Below are 16,811 nucleotides of genomic sequence, written 5' to 3'. Positions count from 1 at the left end.
CATATTGGGTTGAGGGAAAACCCCAGAAAAAACCTCAACCAGGTAACTTGCCCCGACCGGGAACCCGGGCCACCTGGTTTCACGGCCAGATGCGCTGACCGTTACTCCACAGATGTGGACTCAACGTCAATATACAACAAATATAACATTACAGATTGTTTTAATCTGACACTGTTTGCAACAGGATAACAATGCTGAATATGAATTATTTTAACAGTGTTGAGACAAACAATAATGAAACTGTAATTCAGTAAGAACATAAATCCCTATCATCCGAATTTCTTTGATGTATTTACGTCTACTGTATGACTTTACTGGGACAGAGACGTGGATGAGAATTAGAAGATACAGTTACACAACAGAAACATCTTCATCTTATTTCATATGAAAAACTAATCGCAAGATCTATGCTAAAGTCCTTAAGCAGTTAAAACATGAAGGAGTGGGAGTGGAGGACAGCAAATAACTTTACAACAAGGTGGAACAAACACGACAGATTTCCTACTCCAGAGTAAACATCAGCAAATATCGAACTTCGCCATACTCGACACACTTGAATCGAACTTAGCGCCTATAATGTCTGATGCTAACATGCACTCAAATAATGATCAACTTATAATGGTATAGAAAACGTAGGAGGGTCAATAAAATATACACTGTAATACATGGGGAGAAGGGAACTATTTTCTAAGGCCCAATTGTATAAAACTCCCTGACTAAAGATCAACTTTGATCGAAGATCGAAAAGTGAACCGAGTTCAGACACTTCTTCTATTGTATAAAACTTTTCTGCGATCAAATTACCTTGGTTCAAATGCAATCTAAGTTCACGTGAAAAGGATTTGGCAACATCGCATAAACAGGTGAAATACGTGATGCGCGGACAGGTTTGTTCAGTGTTGCCAATCTAGCGACTTTAACTCTTTTGCAACAACAATTTCTTTTAACTTTTATATTGCTTAAATATGGATTTAGTGACCTTTTTAGCACCCCATAGTGACAAAATTTAATCTTTCTTTGTTGATAATGAGAAATCTAGCGACTTTACAACTACTTTTTGGCGACTTTCCGTACACTCTGTAGGAGACACTGGTTTTTTGTGCAATGTAAATAATGTCGGACAATAAGAAGAAGGTTGACTGTTCTCTGAGTTGTTATCATGTTATGGTGTTTAATACTGCTAAACATATTAAAGCTTTATAAAACGACAATTTTCGTTTAGTAATACAGTTAATTGAAAATTTATGAATGTACCTATCATATCCATTAATAATTAATGGTTGTTATAAACATAATTTAATTATAGGTTATGTTATTTGATACTGCTGAACACGATAGAGCCTTATAAAATATAAGATTGTGTATAAAGGCAAGAAATTGAAAGAAATATATATAAATGTACCTATCATATCTATTAATATTAATAATAATGGATATTTTATTTGCACAATCTGTCACTCGTATATTTCAAACAGAAAAGAAATAACTGAACTTGGATCATCTAACTTAATCGGAGAAATTTCTTCAGTCAAAGTTGACTTTAGTTTGAGACAAATTAATCTCAGATTAGACGTTATACAACACAAAATTCCAAGTTCAGCTGAAACAAGGATCAATTTAACCTCTGATCTAAGATTAAATGGTTTATACAATCGGGCCTAAGACTGATTAACGAAAACCAACTAACGATGCCTATTTACTTAAAAAATACAACTCCTTCTTAGTGTATATCTGTATACAATGAAATTTATTCTTAATGAAATAGCTTTTATTTCCGAAATACATCACTTTTGTAAGTTAGAACAAATCACATCATAACATTACCTGACACAATCCTTTCTTGTGATTAGGCCACAAATGCTTTTCCCAGAATTTACATTCTGATCTGGAAGCGACCAGCTTTCGTAATGTATTTGACACCTTTAAAAGGTTTGTACTTTTCACCATACATATCAAGACGATTCACTTTGAGTCCCGAAACAGCTAGCTGGCTGATGGTGAACTGGACCTGGAATTTAAAAAGTGAAATATATTATTATTTATGCTCGACCATGCCGAAATGTAGTAATTATACACCTGGTAGCAGTCCTTTAATGCATGTCATTAAAGTACACCTACTCATTAAAGTACAGGTCTTCAGCCAATGATAACTCAGCATACATGTGTTCAGCCAATGACAAGTCAGCTTTGTACCGTTATAAAACCGCAAGTATCGATTATTCTCGGATATGCAATCGAAAGAGAATTAGCGAAAAGTCACGGAGGCTGGAAATCCAATACTGTCGCAGAAGGTTATGTTCTGTTACTATAATAATTAGCGTTAATTGTAAATAATATTCAAATAAATTCAATTTGTCATCTCGTTTTTCAATGTTGAATTCAATAATCAAGGTTATAATATTATAATATTATCAAGTTTAATGGGACTACGTCAAGGTCAATGACATTATTGTTCCTTGGAAAAAATCAATACTTCCGCGTCTGCGCACATCTCACAATTCACGACCTAGAACAAGGTCACTTCCGATCTTGTCAGATACATCTGAATACCGGTAATTTCAAGTTAGAAATATGGTCGAGCATAAAAAGTCGTATGAAACTCGCCTATAATGGTAATTAAGAAGCTCGTATGAAAATTATGAAACTCGCTTGCGCTCGTTTCATAAATATCCATACTCGATTCTTAATTACTATCATTATAGGCTCGTTGCATAATGTACTATTATATGCGTCTAACTTAAACAATCATAGTTAATGTGAAGATAATAAAAGTCACATATTCTTTAAAGCAATTCTACAAGCAACTAATGTTGGTGAATCACACAATAAGATTATAATTTCAGATGAAACAATGGAGACAATAAGAATGAACAAGAAAAAGGGAAGTGGGGAAAGAAAGAAAATAAAGTTGACATATTTAAGTAGATTATTTTACGACGCTTTATCAACGTCTTAGGTTATTTAGCATCTGAATGAGATGAAGGTGATAATGCCGGTGAAATGAGTCCGAAGTCCAACACCAGAAGTTACCCAGCATTTGCTCATATTGGGTTGAGGGAAAACCCCAGAAAAAACCGCAACGAGGTAACTTGCCCCGACTGGAAATCGAACCTGGGCCACCTGGTTTCGCGGCCAGATGCGCTAACCGTTACTCCACAGGTGTGCACTGCAGAATCTTAGTGAGATGAGTTTAAGTGGAATTCGTGGCAGACAAAGACAGTATTCAGTGGCAGGTTTCCACAGAATACTCCCATTTCCCTTATCGTATTCCACCTCCAATAGTGCACCAAGGACAACATCATGATTGGCAAAGAGTCTACAATTTCTGCGTGTCCCTCCTACACAGAATGCTTGGGTGAATGACACAAGTATCTGCCATTGGGATGGGAGAAACATTGATTATACAGATTCTACATTTTCAATGATTCTTCTTCATAAATTACTTATAGACAAGTGTTTCACAAAGGAAACTATGTTAGCATAAAATTTGCATTATTTATAAAGAAACAGTGTAAAAAAGTATGGGATCAATCAATCTTCTTAATGTATCCAGCTGTTTGCTGACAACATAAAGTCCACTGTAGTCTATTCAGTTTTTGTTTTTCACGAGAAATGAGGGGTATTTTGATCGGTGTTCATTGCTAGTAGCCAGAGATGGGGTGTAGTCAATATATACTGCAGAGCTGTGTCTTCTGCAACTGGTACTGATGATTTTAATTTACTTCTTTTGTGGTTTGTGGATGGACAGTATAGAAGAATGTGTTCCAGAACAGGTCACATTGTCACACAACTGTACCGACACCGATTTTACATTTCTGATAATCCTATTTGTCTGTGGTGTAATACTCAAGATGAAAAAAGTATGCAATAATAGCAAAGGAAATTAAAATTAAGCCAAAATTAATTGTTTTTATATGTTCTATATTATAAATGATCAACTATATAAAATATAACTAACAAGATGCCAATAATCGGAGATCCAGCATTTCTATACTTACTTACTGGCTTTTAAAGAACCCGGAGGTTCATTGCCGCCCTCACATAAGCCCGCCATTGGTCCCTATCCTGGGCAAGATTAATCCATTCTCTATCATCATATCCCACCTCCCTCAAATCCATTTTACTATTATCTTCCTACCTACGTCTCGACCTCCCGAAAGGTCTTTTTCCCTCCGGTCTCCCAACTAACACTCTATATGCATTTCTGGATTCGCCCATACGTGCTATATGCCCTGCCCATCTCAAACGTCTGGATTTTATGTTCCTAATTATGTCAGGTGAAGAATACAATGCGTGCAGTTCTGCGTTGTGTAACTTTCTCCATTCTCCTGTAACTTCATCCCTCTTAGCCCCAAATATTTTCCTAAGCACCTTATTCTCAAACACCCTTAATCTCTCTTCCTCTCTCAAAGTGAGAGTCCAAGTTTCACAACCATACAGAGCAACCGGTAATATAACTGTTTTATAAATTCTAACTTTCAGATTTTTTGACAGCAGACTGGATGATAAAAGTTTCTCAACCGAATAATAACAGGCATTTCCCATATTTATAGCATTTCTATGCTAAGCAGAAAAAAAAGAAAGAACTGGAAAAAAGAAAAGGAGGTAGACAGAGAGCTGTCCTTGATATGGGAAAATAACAAATCATACAAGGATTAAATTTTTCTGCTATTGAAAACATTCACAAAACAGTGCAATCCTCCAGTGATTCAATATGCACGTATGCCAAAACAAATTATATAATATTAACTTTGTCAAGTTTTCGAAACATTCTTGCTCTATTAATTGCAAGCATCTTGTTGCTCTCATGTTATTGTCACAACCTGGTACTTACATTGATAGCTGGATTTGACTCCACAGCCGCTGCACCAGACTGGAGATTGATCTGCAACATACCAGTCAGATTACGCTCCATTCTTAGTCTTTCATGACACATTAAATATTAACACACAATGCTGAATGATGTGAGATTCATTTTACTTTCCCATTTTGCGAATTATGTGATGTTAGGAACATTGATTTCGATATTTTTTCGTAAAAACCCATTTAAAAGTTTATTACAAATCACTGTACATAGAATATCAAAATCTCTTTTTAATTTCAAAATGGCCTGCAACTTAACATTGAACTTGTATTATATTTTCGCATTCTTTCATGTTCACAGCAAACCTAATTTCGGGAAAAATTAATTTAGAATGTATAAATGACGTTTCGTAGCTCCTTGGGTTTAATATAAGATTGTATAAGTGCAACAAAACAAAAATGTAAAACAGAAATAAATTAATATGAAAACAAAAGAAATTTTGCCAGACTTGAGAAAAAATTAAAGAAGTTTTAATAATTGAGGACCGTTTTTGCAAAACTTGCTAACTGCAAAATTTGCAAAATTGAGATTTTGATGGATGCGTTAACATAAGGCAGGCCTCTACATGATGTTCAAAGCGTCTTAGTAAGATTGGGTTATTTCTCTTCATTGTAGTGTGTCAAAGTGTGATCGTTTTTTCAAAACTTGCTTTCTGCTATAAGTGAGAGTTACAGCAAAACTTGCTTACTATATTGTTTTGTCTCTCCTGTAAAATTTAGTTTTTTTCAGTTAGCAAGTTTTGCAAAAACAGTCCTCAATTGGTTTAGTGAGTCTTCTGCCGTAGCTTAGTATGTTTGCAGAATAAAATTTATGTCTGACATGCAAAACTTAATTTCTTACCAAATACCATATCCTCTAATAAGATGTCTGAAATGTTCCTTAATAGTAAACCTTCCATATCGAATACATACACAATGAGAAATGCATTATTTATTCATATTGGTGATGAAGTACTGGAGTCCGGCAGATTTCTATTATGTTCTCTTGGGAAATGGCACAAAATGAAATATGAAAAAGACAGTCTTAAGTTTAAAAAATAATATTACCCAGAAAGCATTTGTTATTCTTTGGTCGGCAGGAAAAGGTACATAAGTCAAAGAAAATCATTTTTCAGGATAGACTTTTTTTTTACGTTACTCTTAACTGAATATTTTATTTTTATTTATTTATTTATTTAACCTGGTAGAGATAACGGATGCTTTAGCAAAGAAGGACAGCACTGCTACTTACAGACCTGTTACTAAATCTACGTATTACTCTGTGAAAAGATTTATTAAATCTACATACTTAGACTTCAACAAACAAAACTTGATAACACAATCCCAAGGGAAAAAATGGAACTCTCTGCATCAAAAGCCACAGTTAATTCCCGATTTACCACGAAAATCGTCTGTAGCTGTATTTAGATTGGCTACAGGCCATGATTGTTTGGCCAAACACCTGCATAGAATTGGAATAAATCAGTCCCCTAACTGTCCATTGCGCAACTCAAACCAAGAAATGGATTCGGAACACCTCAAAATCTGTGCTTCAGTGGCTGGTCATGATAATATCTTTGAAAAATATTGGAATGCAAGAGGTCAAATGACTTTATTGTCAAACGCCTGGCATTAGAAAACAACAACAATTATAATTACAATTAATATTAAATTTACAGATACAATAAAAATCAAAGTACCAAAAGATTAACTGATTAATAAAAGCTAGACAGTTTATTGTAAAAGTTAAGAAGCGAGAAGCATTTCTCTTATTAAGTACAAATTAAACCTACTCTACGCAGTAAGAAAATGCTTAATAAGCTTGCTTTTGAAAGCTACTAAATTCCGACAGTCTCTGATGTCACTGGGTAGGGTATTCCACAAGCGCGAGAGCGAGATTGTGTATGATGATGAATACGATGATGTCTTATGTGTTGGTATGGCTAGTATGCGGCTATTTTGCGTGTGTGTGAAGAGATTATGATATGATGACAGGTAACTGAAACGGGAGACAAGGTAGGTAGGTGTAGAATATAAGTATAATAATGAAAATTCATGTATGTTGGTTAAAGTAAGATCCTTTTCAATTTAAAATACAAGAAATTTTATTATTTCAAAAATTAGGAAAAATACTAGACTTATGTGATCAGGTACAACAGAAAAATCGACTTTTTTTACTTATGCCTTTTCCCGCCGACCAAAGAATATTATTTTCAACTCACCGTGCCACGCAAGCTAGGCAACTTTGCTGTATCAATACGTCCTACATCCCAGATCAGTACTTTACTAACGGGATCAAACGAGTATTTCCCTTGATTGGGAGTGAGGCTGCAATTAAGGACAGCCCTCGGCATGGGTATCTCAATAATCACAGATTCAACCTAAAAAATAAAGAAGAGGGCTGAACTGCAAATGGAAACATAATTGTAAAATAATTACCAATATTAGCCTCAAAGAAATGAATACACTATTTCCATTTGTTTTAAATACTCGTACTTTGTGTAACATGTAATTTCAATAACTGAAACTCCAAATACAGTCCTAAAAGGTGGCAAATGTTATTTAGACTTATTATTCATACAAATCTAATTAAAGAAGTAAGTAACAGAACATATTACGGAGTACACCATTATGAATTATAAATAATAAATAGTAAAATTTTAATAATTTCGAGGGAAAAATTGTTCCAGGGCCGGGCATCGAACCCGGGACCTTTGGTTTAACGTACCAACGCTCTACCAACTGAGCTATCTGGGAACTCTACCCAACACCGATCCAATTCTTCCCTCTATATCCACAGACCTCAAAGTGGGCTGACAACTGTCAAGCAACCAACTTCGAGTGCACACTAATTCCGTATGACTTAAATTGTGGTTTTCTGTTAACGAACAGTGACGTGTATTATGCAAATCATGATTTCAGGTATAACTCCCTGTAAAGATGATTTGATTAATTTCGAGGGAAAAATTTTTCCGGGGCCAGGCATCGAACCTGGGACCTTTGGTTTAACGTACCAACGCTCTACCAACTGAGCTACCCGGGAACTCTACCCAACACCGATCCAATTCTTCCCTCTATATCCACAGACCTCAAAGTGGGCTGACAACCGTCAAGCAACCAACTTCGAGTGCACACTAACTCCGTATGACTTAAATTGTGGTTTTCTGTTAACGAACAGTGACGTGTATTATGCAGATCAAGATTTCAGGTATAACTCCCTGTAAAGTTGATTTGAATAATTTTAATTTTGAAAGTTTGAAGTGAAACCAAAGGCGTTCCTTAACAAACATACCCTATACCAATGAATGAATAAGTAAACAATATATAATATGAAAATAGATTGACATGAAATTTGTTTAGCTCTTAAATGTTAAAGTGACTGGACAAAGATCTGCTCTGAAAGTTAAAATTTCTTCGGCAGATAACTCTCTGATCTAAAATTCGAGCGAACATGGTTACTCATATATAGCAAAGATGAATCTGGTTTACTTACTGTTCTACCAATGGTTTGCTTTGGTCCGACAGTAATGTCAAGACGCCCACCGCCTGCTTCCCGGAAGGATATGTTATGGCGTACATATATTGGAATGGCCACAATATTTTGAGATCCAATATGATAAGACATTAACCGAAAATTGCCATCAGGTGGAATGAAAGACAAGATTCTCTCAGACTGTAAAAGTAACACAATACAATAACATAAACACATTCAAATACGCATACCGTCACATTATATTCAGAATATACATAAAAATATGAATTCTCATTTATTTCTATAAAATTTTTAGTAGGCATTTCATTATATTTCATATATATTACCGTTAGATGATTACATGAAATCCTTAAATATATCAGTGGGACCGTAATTTTATTCATGACGCCTTTAATATTGAAATAACTGACCTCAAGACAATTTTCACGTCACATCAGTTATTTCAGGCACAACTACATCACGGAACTTTCAGTGTTACTTCTGTAAGAGTTTTTTTTGCACTCAGGAACTATTGTGCTTTGTTAGATTTGAACCCACAGTCTTAGGACCCAATAGAAAGCAAAATAACTATTAAATCAACATTGATTTCACCACTTAAGAACTGAATACGTTACCATCTGTCAAATACTTTAAAACTTCAAGGAAAAGAATTAACAATATTGAATACAAACACAATAATACAATACTCCATAAAACATACCTCCCATCTCTTGAAACGAACACAAGGATGAAAACTAACGTCATCAAATAACCGAGGATTCATAAATGATAGTGTCAGATCAGGCATGCCACTTAATTTGATACAGCAGTCAATCTGTGGAGAGAAAAAAAGAAGTTCTACAATATCTGTCGGATACAGGGGGGGAGAGTCATTAATCCTTCCCATTGAAGGCCTTAAGGAACCAACCTGGACAAATACCTTATGTCCCATCCCTACCTTCCCGTGGTGCAGCTGTTAGTAAGCATAATTTTACAAGCTGAACTAAAGGGAGGGGCTACTCATCAATTAGCACTGGTCAGCTTGATGAGTTAATGACTGAATTTGGTATAATTTTCCTCTATTCAATACCTAATTCCCTCTTTACCCTTTCCTATCCAGTCCCCTGACTGAACTCTTACTTTCTTCGACCCTGACAGTATTAGAGCATTCGAGGCCTAGGGGTTCATTTCCCTTTCCTTCCTCCTCTTTCTACTTTTCTGTTCCTAGTGCTGACCTGCTATGGCACTAAAATCGTCCTCCAGTGGCTTAAGGAGGGAAAAGCTGGTGATCAACAAGATCTCCCAGCTAGGTCCAATGGACCCGTCGACCAACAGCAGGTGTGGTCCTCCAGACATTCTGGGGGTTGTGTGTGAATGAAGTAGCCACCAAAACGTTAAAATATGGTGTTCACTTAAATCGGCTACAACTTTCCATTTTCACTCCAATTGGAGAGAGCATGGCAAGAAAATGTTTATCATAATCCACAGTTAATTCCCGATTTACCACGAAAATCGTCTGTAGCTGCATTTAGATTGGCAACAGGCCAGGATTATTTGGCCAAACACCTGCATAGAATTGGAATACATCAGTCCCCTAACTGCCCATTGTGCAACTCAAACCAAGAAATGGATTCGGAACACCTCAAAATCTGTGCTTCAGTGGCTGACCATGATAATATCTTTAAAAAATATTGGAGTGCAAGAAGTCAAATGACTTTATTGTCAAACGCCTGGCATTAGAAAAAAACAACAATATATTCAATGGTAGAAAAGATTATAAATCAATGAGTAAAATAGGGTTGCCTATTGTTCCGAAATTCATTATTATTATTAACGAATTCGCTAGATAATGGCAAGCACTTTTACCAAAGAATTTTAAATTAGATAATACAATTTAAATACTACTTTATTTGCTGATGCTCTAGCTAATTTTAGTCAACCTTATGATAATATCCAAATAGCAGAATTTTAAACTATACTACAATTACAGAATAGGCATAAAACTTTAATTATCCAAGTTAAAACAACACAAGGGTTTTCTCTGGGAGCTCCGGTTCTCCTGTGGCATCCCAACAAATCTCCATCATCTCCTCTTCGCGAGTGTACTGTAGATCAGCTTCCTAAGGCGCACCCTGGGCAATGACTCTTCAGTAAATTGGTCTACACAACTCACTTCATGTGGGTGAATGACGAACAAATACCCGCCATTAGTAAAAATAAAAAATTAATTAATTAATAATAATAATAATAATAATAATAACAACAACAAATTATTGGGTGTGTTCGGGCCCTTGAAAGAACAATATTGTTTGTATACATCAGAAATTTGAGTAGTGTAATATGTAACTAGTCACCGCTGTATGCAATAGAGGGGAAAAGGAACTGACCACCTTACCCCATTATCTCTTGTCTTAGTTGCCTCATAAGTGATAGGTATCACTTTGTCAGACCTGTTTTCGGACTAGGGTTGCCAATCCTCCCATATTTACCAGGATTTCTCGTATTCAGCCCTAATTATTAAGTCTCTCGACTACCATATTTTTCTTATCTTCAAGCATCCAGGGATGCACTGAAATGTGCAATCTCTGTAGAAGGTAATATTTGTCAGAAACAGTTTCAGGGCTCACTAGTTTAAAATCAAACGAAGTTAGAGCTACAAATTTAGAAAAAAAGAGTAGTGAGTTGTGTTGTAAGCATACCAGGCAGCAAAGTTCATGCAGAGAGCGTGAACAGATGTTCGAAACAGCATGACACATTTAATCAAATCAGAACTGCAATTCATAGTCAACTTCAACTACTCATGTAAAGAATTTTAAAAAATTTGTTTGAAACCATTACGCAAGGCAAAATGTCCCAAAATAATCTTAATTTAAGCCTCACTGCCTAAGTGTAGAATAAAATTGTTTTTAATACCACTAACTGAATTCAATAATTTGTTAGTTTTCTATGTGAAATATTGTAGATCGCTTAGTCTCCCGTAATTTCTTAAACAGTTGACAACCCTACTTCGGACAGTTGACTAAACAATAACAACTGCTTACATATCCTTGTATTTCAGCAAACACTGTAGATCCAGCCTTGTCAATGATGGCATCCACTTCTTCCACCACATCAAAATAAGCTTCATTGTTGGTGTACTTGACACCAGTGCGACGCCAGGGGACATTAGACAATTGGCCACTTGGAAGTGTTGCACTGACACTGTAAAAAAATCCAATTATGTTATGTAGCGTATCATCTAATATACACAGTACTTATATAGTCTATCTTCATTTTCTTCCACAACCATCGCCCGTCATAATCATTGACGAAGTATCAAAAACCAGAGCATTCTCAGTACATAATGCATATTTCGAGTTTTATGGCCCTGATAAATAGAAAAATACACACACACTTAACATTGGATACCATATCCCCACTGTGAATGCGTGTTATTTGTGAGGAGAGTCGCGATTTTATATCACTGATACTGAGTCGAATTATTTGGACTCTTCCATCATCAATGTAATGAGAATGAAAATTCTGATTTTTTTTTCCAGTACAGTAGAAGAGAACTGGGAACCTTAATTACAAGTAACAGAAACTGAGTACAGAAATGCACCATAGATTAATGGCAACCAATAGACAATGTTTTTTTAGTAGGTTATTTAACGACGCTATCTACGTCATTTAGCGTTGATGAGATTGGTGACAGGGAGATGGTATTTGGCGAGATGAGGCCGAGGATTCGCCATAGATTACCTGGCATTCACCTTACGGTTGGGGAAAACCTCGGAAAAAACCCAACCAGGTAATCAATCCAAACAGGGATCAAACCTGCGCCCAAGCGCAACTTCAGACTGGCAGGCAAGCGTCTTAACCGACTGAGCCACGCCGGTGGCTTAGGTGATACTGTTATGGGCTAAAAAAGCACGCAAAGTCACGTCACATAAATATTAATACAAAAACATTACAAAGACATGTATTGTTATATGAATGAGAAACCTGGCTATGAATAGAAATGATGTGAAAATAATATGAGAATTTATAAAGGAAAATCCTTTGACAGATATATGGTCCTGTAAATGACACTGGTATTTAGTTATAAGAAAAATGATTATAGGATCATTATTGTATTACAACTATTCAAGGAAGCTACCACACTCAGATTTGACATCATATCTGAGAAACTCAGGAATCCGCTTGAAAAGTTTACTAACTGTGCGGAATTCGAATTCCTGAAATGTGGTCAAAGTGGATGTATCGTTCATGTGTGTGTGAAAATGGAGAAAGCATTTTAATTTAAATGAGAAATTATTAGTATTGTCGCTAAATTTTATTATTTGCTGATTCATGTATTTACTTCTGATAATTGTATAATTGTTTTTAGGGCATGGAAATACAAGAACTAAGCGACGAAACCTGAATTTGTGATTTGGCTTATTTGTGTGACATTTGTGAGCATTTGAACAACTTAAAAGTGAGACTTCAAGGTCGCCAGAAAAATGTTGTTGCAATGTACAGCATACTGACGCTCTTGATGGAACACTTAAACGAGTCCCAGCTCCAGGTCATGTAGACAGGGTCACCTTTGTGTATACTACTCAGCAGTTTATACAGATGCATCAGCAGAATGGCAAACAGCTAGTACACAATGTAAAATACAACATTCTGGGACAATGCAAGCAATATCCAGAGGGTTTTTATCATTGAGAAACGGATTTTACGAATTATTTTTAATTTAAAATCGAGGGAATCTCTCGGAGACAGTTTTAGAAATGTTAAGATTTTAACCACTACTTCTTTATTTACTGTATTTATAAATCAGCGCTCTTTTACAAAACAAAAGTGAAATGTTTAAATCAAATAAAGATGTTCATATGTATTATAAAGGGAAAAGAAATTAAACATTTTGGAAAACTACAGGACATCTTATTATTCAAAATCTCCCATTGTTTCTGTTACTTACATTGTAAATAAATCAACACCCAACATATTGAAAATTTGTAATATGAAGAAATTTATGATGGTTTTAAAGGAGTATTTGTTTTTACAATGTTTTTATTCACTCCAAGAATTTTATTGACTGACGTGTCTGTCTTTACATTGTATAGTAGCTGATAAAAAAAAAGAAGAAGAAAAGAATATCAATAGTTAATTCTATAAACAAATGAACAAATTTCAATAGTACTTTATTCTCAATTAAACCAGTCTAGTATATACAGTCATGAAGCTAGAGGTGATGAGAGTACTAGGAACAATAGACTGCATCGCTACTATTTTGCATTGTCTGTGATGAGACGATAGTAGCGATCCTAGTGGTTAGCAACTATCTATGGATGCATATTCCCTACATATTGACCTTCGTGACTGTATATACTAGGCTGTGATTAAACTCACTTGGATTTCCCAGTAACTGTGTTTGCTATTGTTCTCAAGATATTTGGTGGTTTGATAAGTTCTTTCAAAATGTTAGATTCTGTAGCCAGTGGAAATCCATTGTCCAACATTTCATCAAGAAGCTGAAAACAATATAAATATTAATACTGTGTTATGATACTCAAGAATATAAAGAAAACTGCAAATAAGCACATAATAAGAAAAATACTTATTACGTACTCTTGAGACATCTAGACAGAATTACACTACGGTAATGATGTTAAGAATGATACAATAAGAAATACCAGCTAGTGATAATGAAACACATCGAAAATATGACAAAAAAAAAGTACGAGAAGGAATTAACAGAAAGAACAACTGAGAATTAAAAGGAACGTATTTTGTACTCACTCCATCTCCATAATTCCTAAGTATGAAAAATACATTTCAATTTTTTTTTTCTGTGCCTAACTTTGTACATAAAAACTTACAAAGATATCATGGAAGATATTATTTATATTAAAAAGGAAGGCAGGAAATAGGAACGATTGGAGAATGCTGGGTTTGCAGTGAAAGCTCTGCCTTTGGGCAGAAAACTATGTATGAACAATAATAATAATAATAATCCATGGTGCTACAGCCTTCTAAGCACCCAGATTGACCAGCCAACTGTTGGCCCCACATCCATATGCCGAAGTAGACGTGGATGATTATCCAACCAGAATGGAGGTATCGTGTGGTTAGCATGATGATCCCTCCAGCTGTTACAGCTGACTTTCGTAACCAGATTTCACTACCTAACATAGCTCCGCAAGTGTATCACGATTCTGGGTAGCCATCAGTCCCATACATTGGCCGACATTTCATGAGAAAATTTCTTACTCCATGAGGACTGAAACCAGCGCGCAGAATGCCTTAGGCCACAGCGTGAGACCAACTAAACATACCATAATGTAAAATCATATAAAATATTAACACAACACACTCTGATGAATAGGTAAAATTATGTTCCTTCAGCATATAAGTTAATCTCTCTTCTCTCGCACTGTGTATCACCTGGATGTTACCATACCTAATACTTGGCAGCAGCGCATTCCAATTAACATGTACTGTAATGCAAGAGCGAGATGTATTAATATTCTACAATAACAAAAATTAGATACTGAAATGCAGTTACCTCATAAACCACAACATAGTGCTCCTTGATGATGGATTCAGTACATTCACTGAAGTAATCTTCAAATGTGTCAACCACTCGATGAAGAAATTCAATAACAAATAATGGAGGAACTGTAATTAAAAAAAAATTATCTAGTTTATGTAGCTCAATATGATCAATCTATTTAGAGACAAAATCTCAAGAGCTTCGTCCCCTCCGACAATACACAGAAACAAACCAAACCTAAATTAGCCCAATTACTGTAGTAATTAAACAATTTCATGAAATAAAGATAATTTCCGATGCCACTAGCCATATGCCAGCTATTGAGCTAAGTAAACTAGATAACTGCTGATTTATTTTCTTTTCCACTGTTTATATAGCTACAAAATCGTATTATTTTTATTTATAATCACTACAGTGTATGACTGTTTATACCGAAAATGGAATAGGCCTGCAAATGTTATACTCAACAAATGTTCAATATACAACTAACAGTAGGTGACACAGTCATTCTATGTAGTCTTGTAATTACCCACCCAAAGCAATGGACTTATAAAAGGTAGTAAACATTGGAACATTCTTATAAACTTTTTCTACCTCCAGGATTCTCATAGTGAAATTGAGGACCGTATAAAGAGACAAACACTTGGGAAATCTAGAGCTACTACTTATTATGTTATTCACAAAGTGGCTATTGTATGAGTAAATATAATGCTGCTTAGGAATACAAAAACGTAACAATTTTATTATAGTTTACACACACCTTCAGTCATGCAAACTGCTACAAAAAACATACAGCATCTATGGATACTGATTAAATAATGATGAGGGGTTGCAATGACAGGTGGCATATCTTCAGGACTGCCAACTTTCCGCTGTTGATCGAAGAAATAATCACATACTGAGCGTGATACGACACTCTTCCAGTGTTTCTCCATAAACACATCCCTGAAATGCAGTAAAATCATGAGGAGAGGTTATGGTTGTCGGTATACATATGTTATGGTTATTCTCCCGCAAAGCTTTGCCATTATAATTAGTTGTTTTTTCTGATAGGTCTACCAAATGGGTATAAGACAAATGCACATCAATGGCAAGCTGAATGTGTTCGAAATTTAATTATAGTAATTAATTATTACATAGTCTAGAATTTATGTAACTTTTTACACATATGGCAAAATCTCCATACACCCTCTTAAAAAGTTTCAATTACTAAACTGGGCCCGTAAATTACTACTTAAACGAACAGTCTTAACCATATGATGTTTAGAAACCTAACCTTATATACAAAATGTAACTTACCCTGATGAATTTATTATAAAGAGGCTATGAATCATATTGGATATTATTTATATGGAATTAAGTTAACGAAGAAAAAATATTTTCACAGGTACTACTAAACTGTGCTATCCGTTACACCAATGGTCCCATTTTTACGGTCTTGCCATAGTTGACAGCTAATCCTGCCAATACAACATTCAGCTGACATGAAGCAATGTTACCACACAATTCAACATCAAATTTACCACTCTTGAAGAAATACTCTGCCAAGTGTGCCGAGTCCTGATCGTGATCAGGGGTGCCAAATGTGGTAAAATACACGAGAGTCTCGCGCTAGGATCATGGAGGCTGTGAGATGCCAATGAGCACTTAATGAGCATGTCTGAAAAATAAATACCAATAATTTCGTGCACAATCTGTGAGTTCCATTACGATTATATAACGTCTTTGACGATTATAAAATATTATGGTAAAAAAGTATTTATAATCGTGAAATGTTTCATTGCAATCCACACGGACAAAGTCGCAGTTGTTTTTTTCGCCATCCCGTCATTTCGTCCATCGCTAAGGAGTAACGATTAGCACGTCTGCCCGTGAAACGAGCGGGCCCTGGTTCGAATCCTGGTTGGGGCAAGTTATCTGGTTGAGGTTTTCCCACAACCAATCGAAGCATGTCGGATTTCTTTCACCATCATA

The 16,811-nt window shown here is 35.4% G+C and overlaps 1 protein-coding gene across 1 annotated transcript; it reads right to left on the bottom strand.

Moving 5' to 3' along the window:
* Nucleotides 1-1,717: 1,717 nt before the first annotated feature.
* On the bottom strand, nucleotides 1,718-16,347 carry cm (AP-3 complex subunit carmine). Its single transcript, XM_069844468.1, has 10 exons — nucleotides 16,137-16,347; nucleotides 15,598-15,782; nucleotides 14,850-14,962; nucleotides 13,694-13,815; nucleotides 11,356-11,515; nucleotides 9,036-9,149; nucleotides 8,336-8,515; nucleotides 7,065-7,223; nucleotides 4,835-4,885; nucleotides 1,718-2,008 (listed from the first exon to the last, which is right to left on the bottom strand). The coding sequence occupies exons 1-10, from the start codon at nucleotides 16,169-16,171 to the stop codon at nucleotides 1,874-1,876; spliced, it is 1,254 nt and encodes a 417-aa protein (XP_069700569.1). The 5' UTR covers nucleotides 16,172-16,347; the 3' UTR covers nucleotides 1,718-1,873.
* Between the last annotated feature and the right edge of the window lie 464 nt (nucleotides 16,348-16,811).

The sequence above is a fragment of the Periplaneta americana genome, chromosome 13 (genome assembly GCF_040183065.1).
Source record: "Periplaneta americana isolate PAMFEO1 chromosome 13, P.americana_PAMFEO1_priV1, whole genome shotgun sequence".
Classification (NCBI taxonomy): domain Eukaryota; kingdom Metazoa; phylum Arthropoda; class Insecta; order Blattodea; family Blattidae; genus Periplaneta; species Periplaneta americana.
Note: the sequence above shows the minus strand (reverse complement) of the source record. Positions and strands in the feature narration are given on the sequence as shown.

What these genes read in the sequence shown, in the direction of transcription:
- cm (XM_069844468.1), bottom strand. Translation starts at nt 16,171, where the DNA reads ATGATTCATAGCCTCTTTATAATAAATTCATCAGG. An exon ending in TTGCTGAAATACAAGGATAT is followed by an intron (nt 9,150 to 11,355) that starts GTAAGCAGTTGT and finishes TTCTCTCCACAG; the next exon opens with ATTGACTGCTGTATCAAATT. An exon ending in TTCGTTTCAAGAGATGGGAG is followed by an intron (nt 8,516 to 9,035) that starts GTATGTTTTATG and finishes TTACTTTTACAG; the next exon opens with TCTGAGAGAATCTTGTCTTT.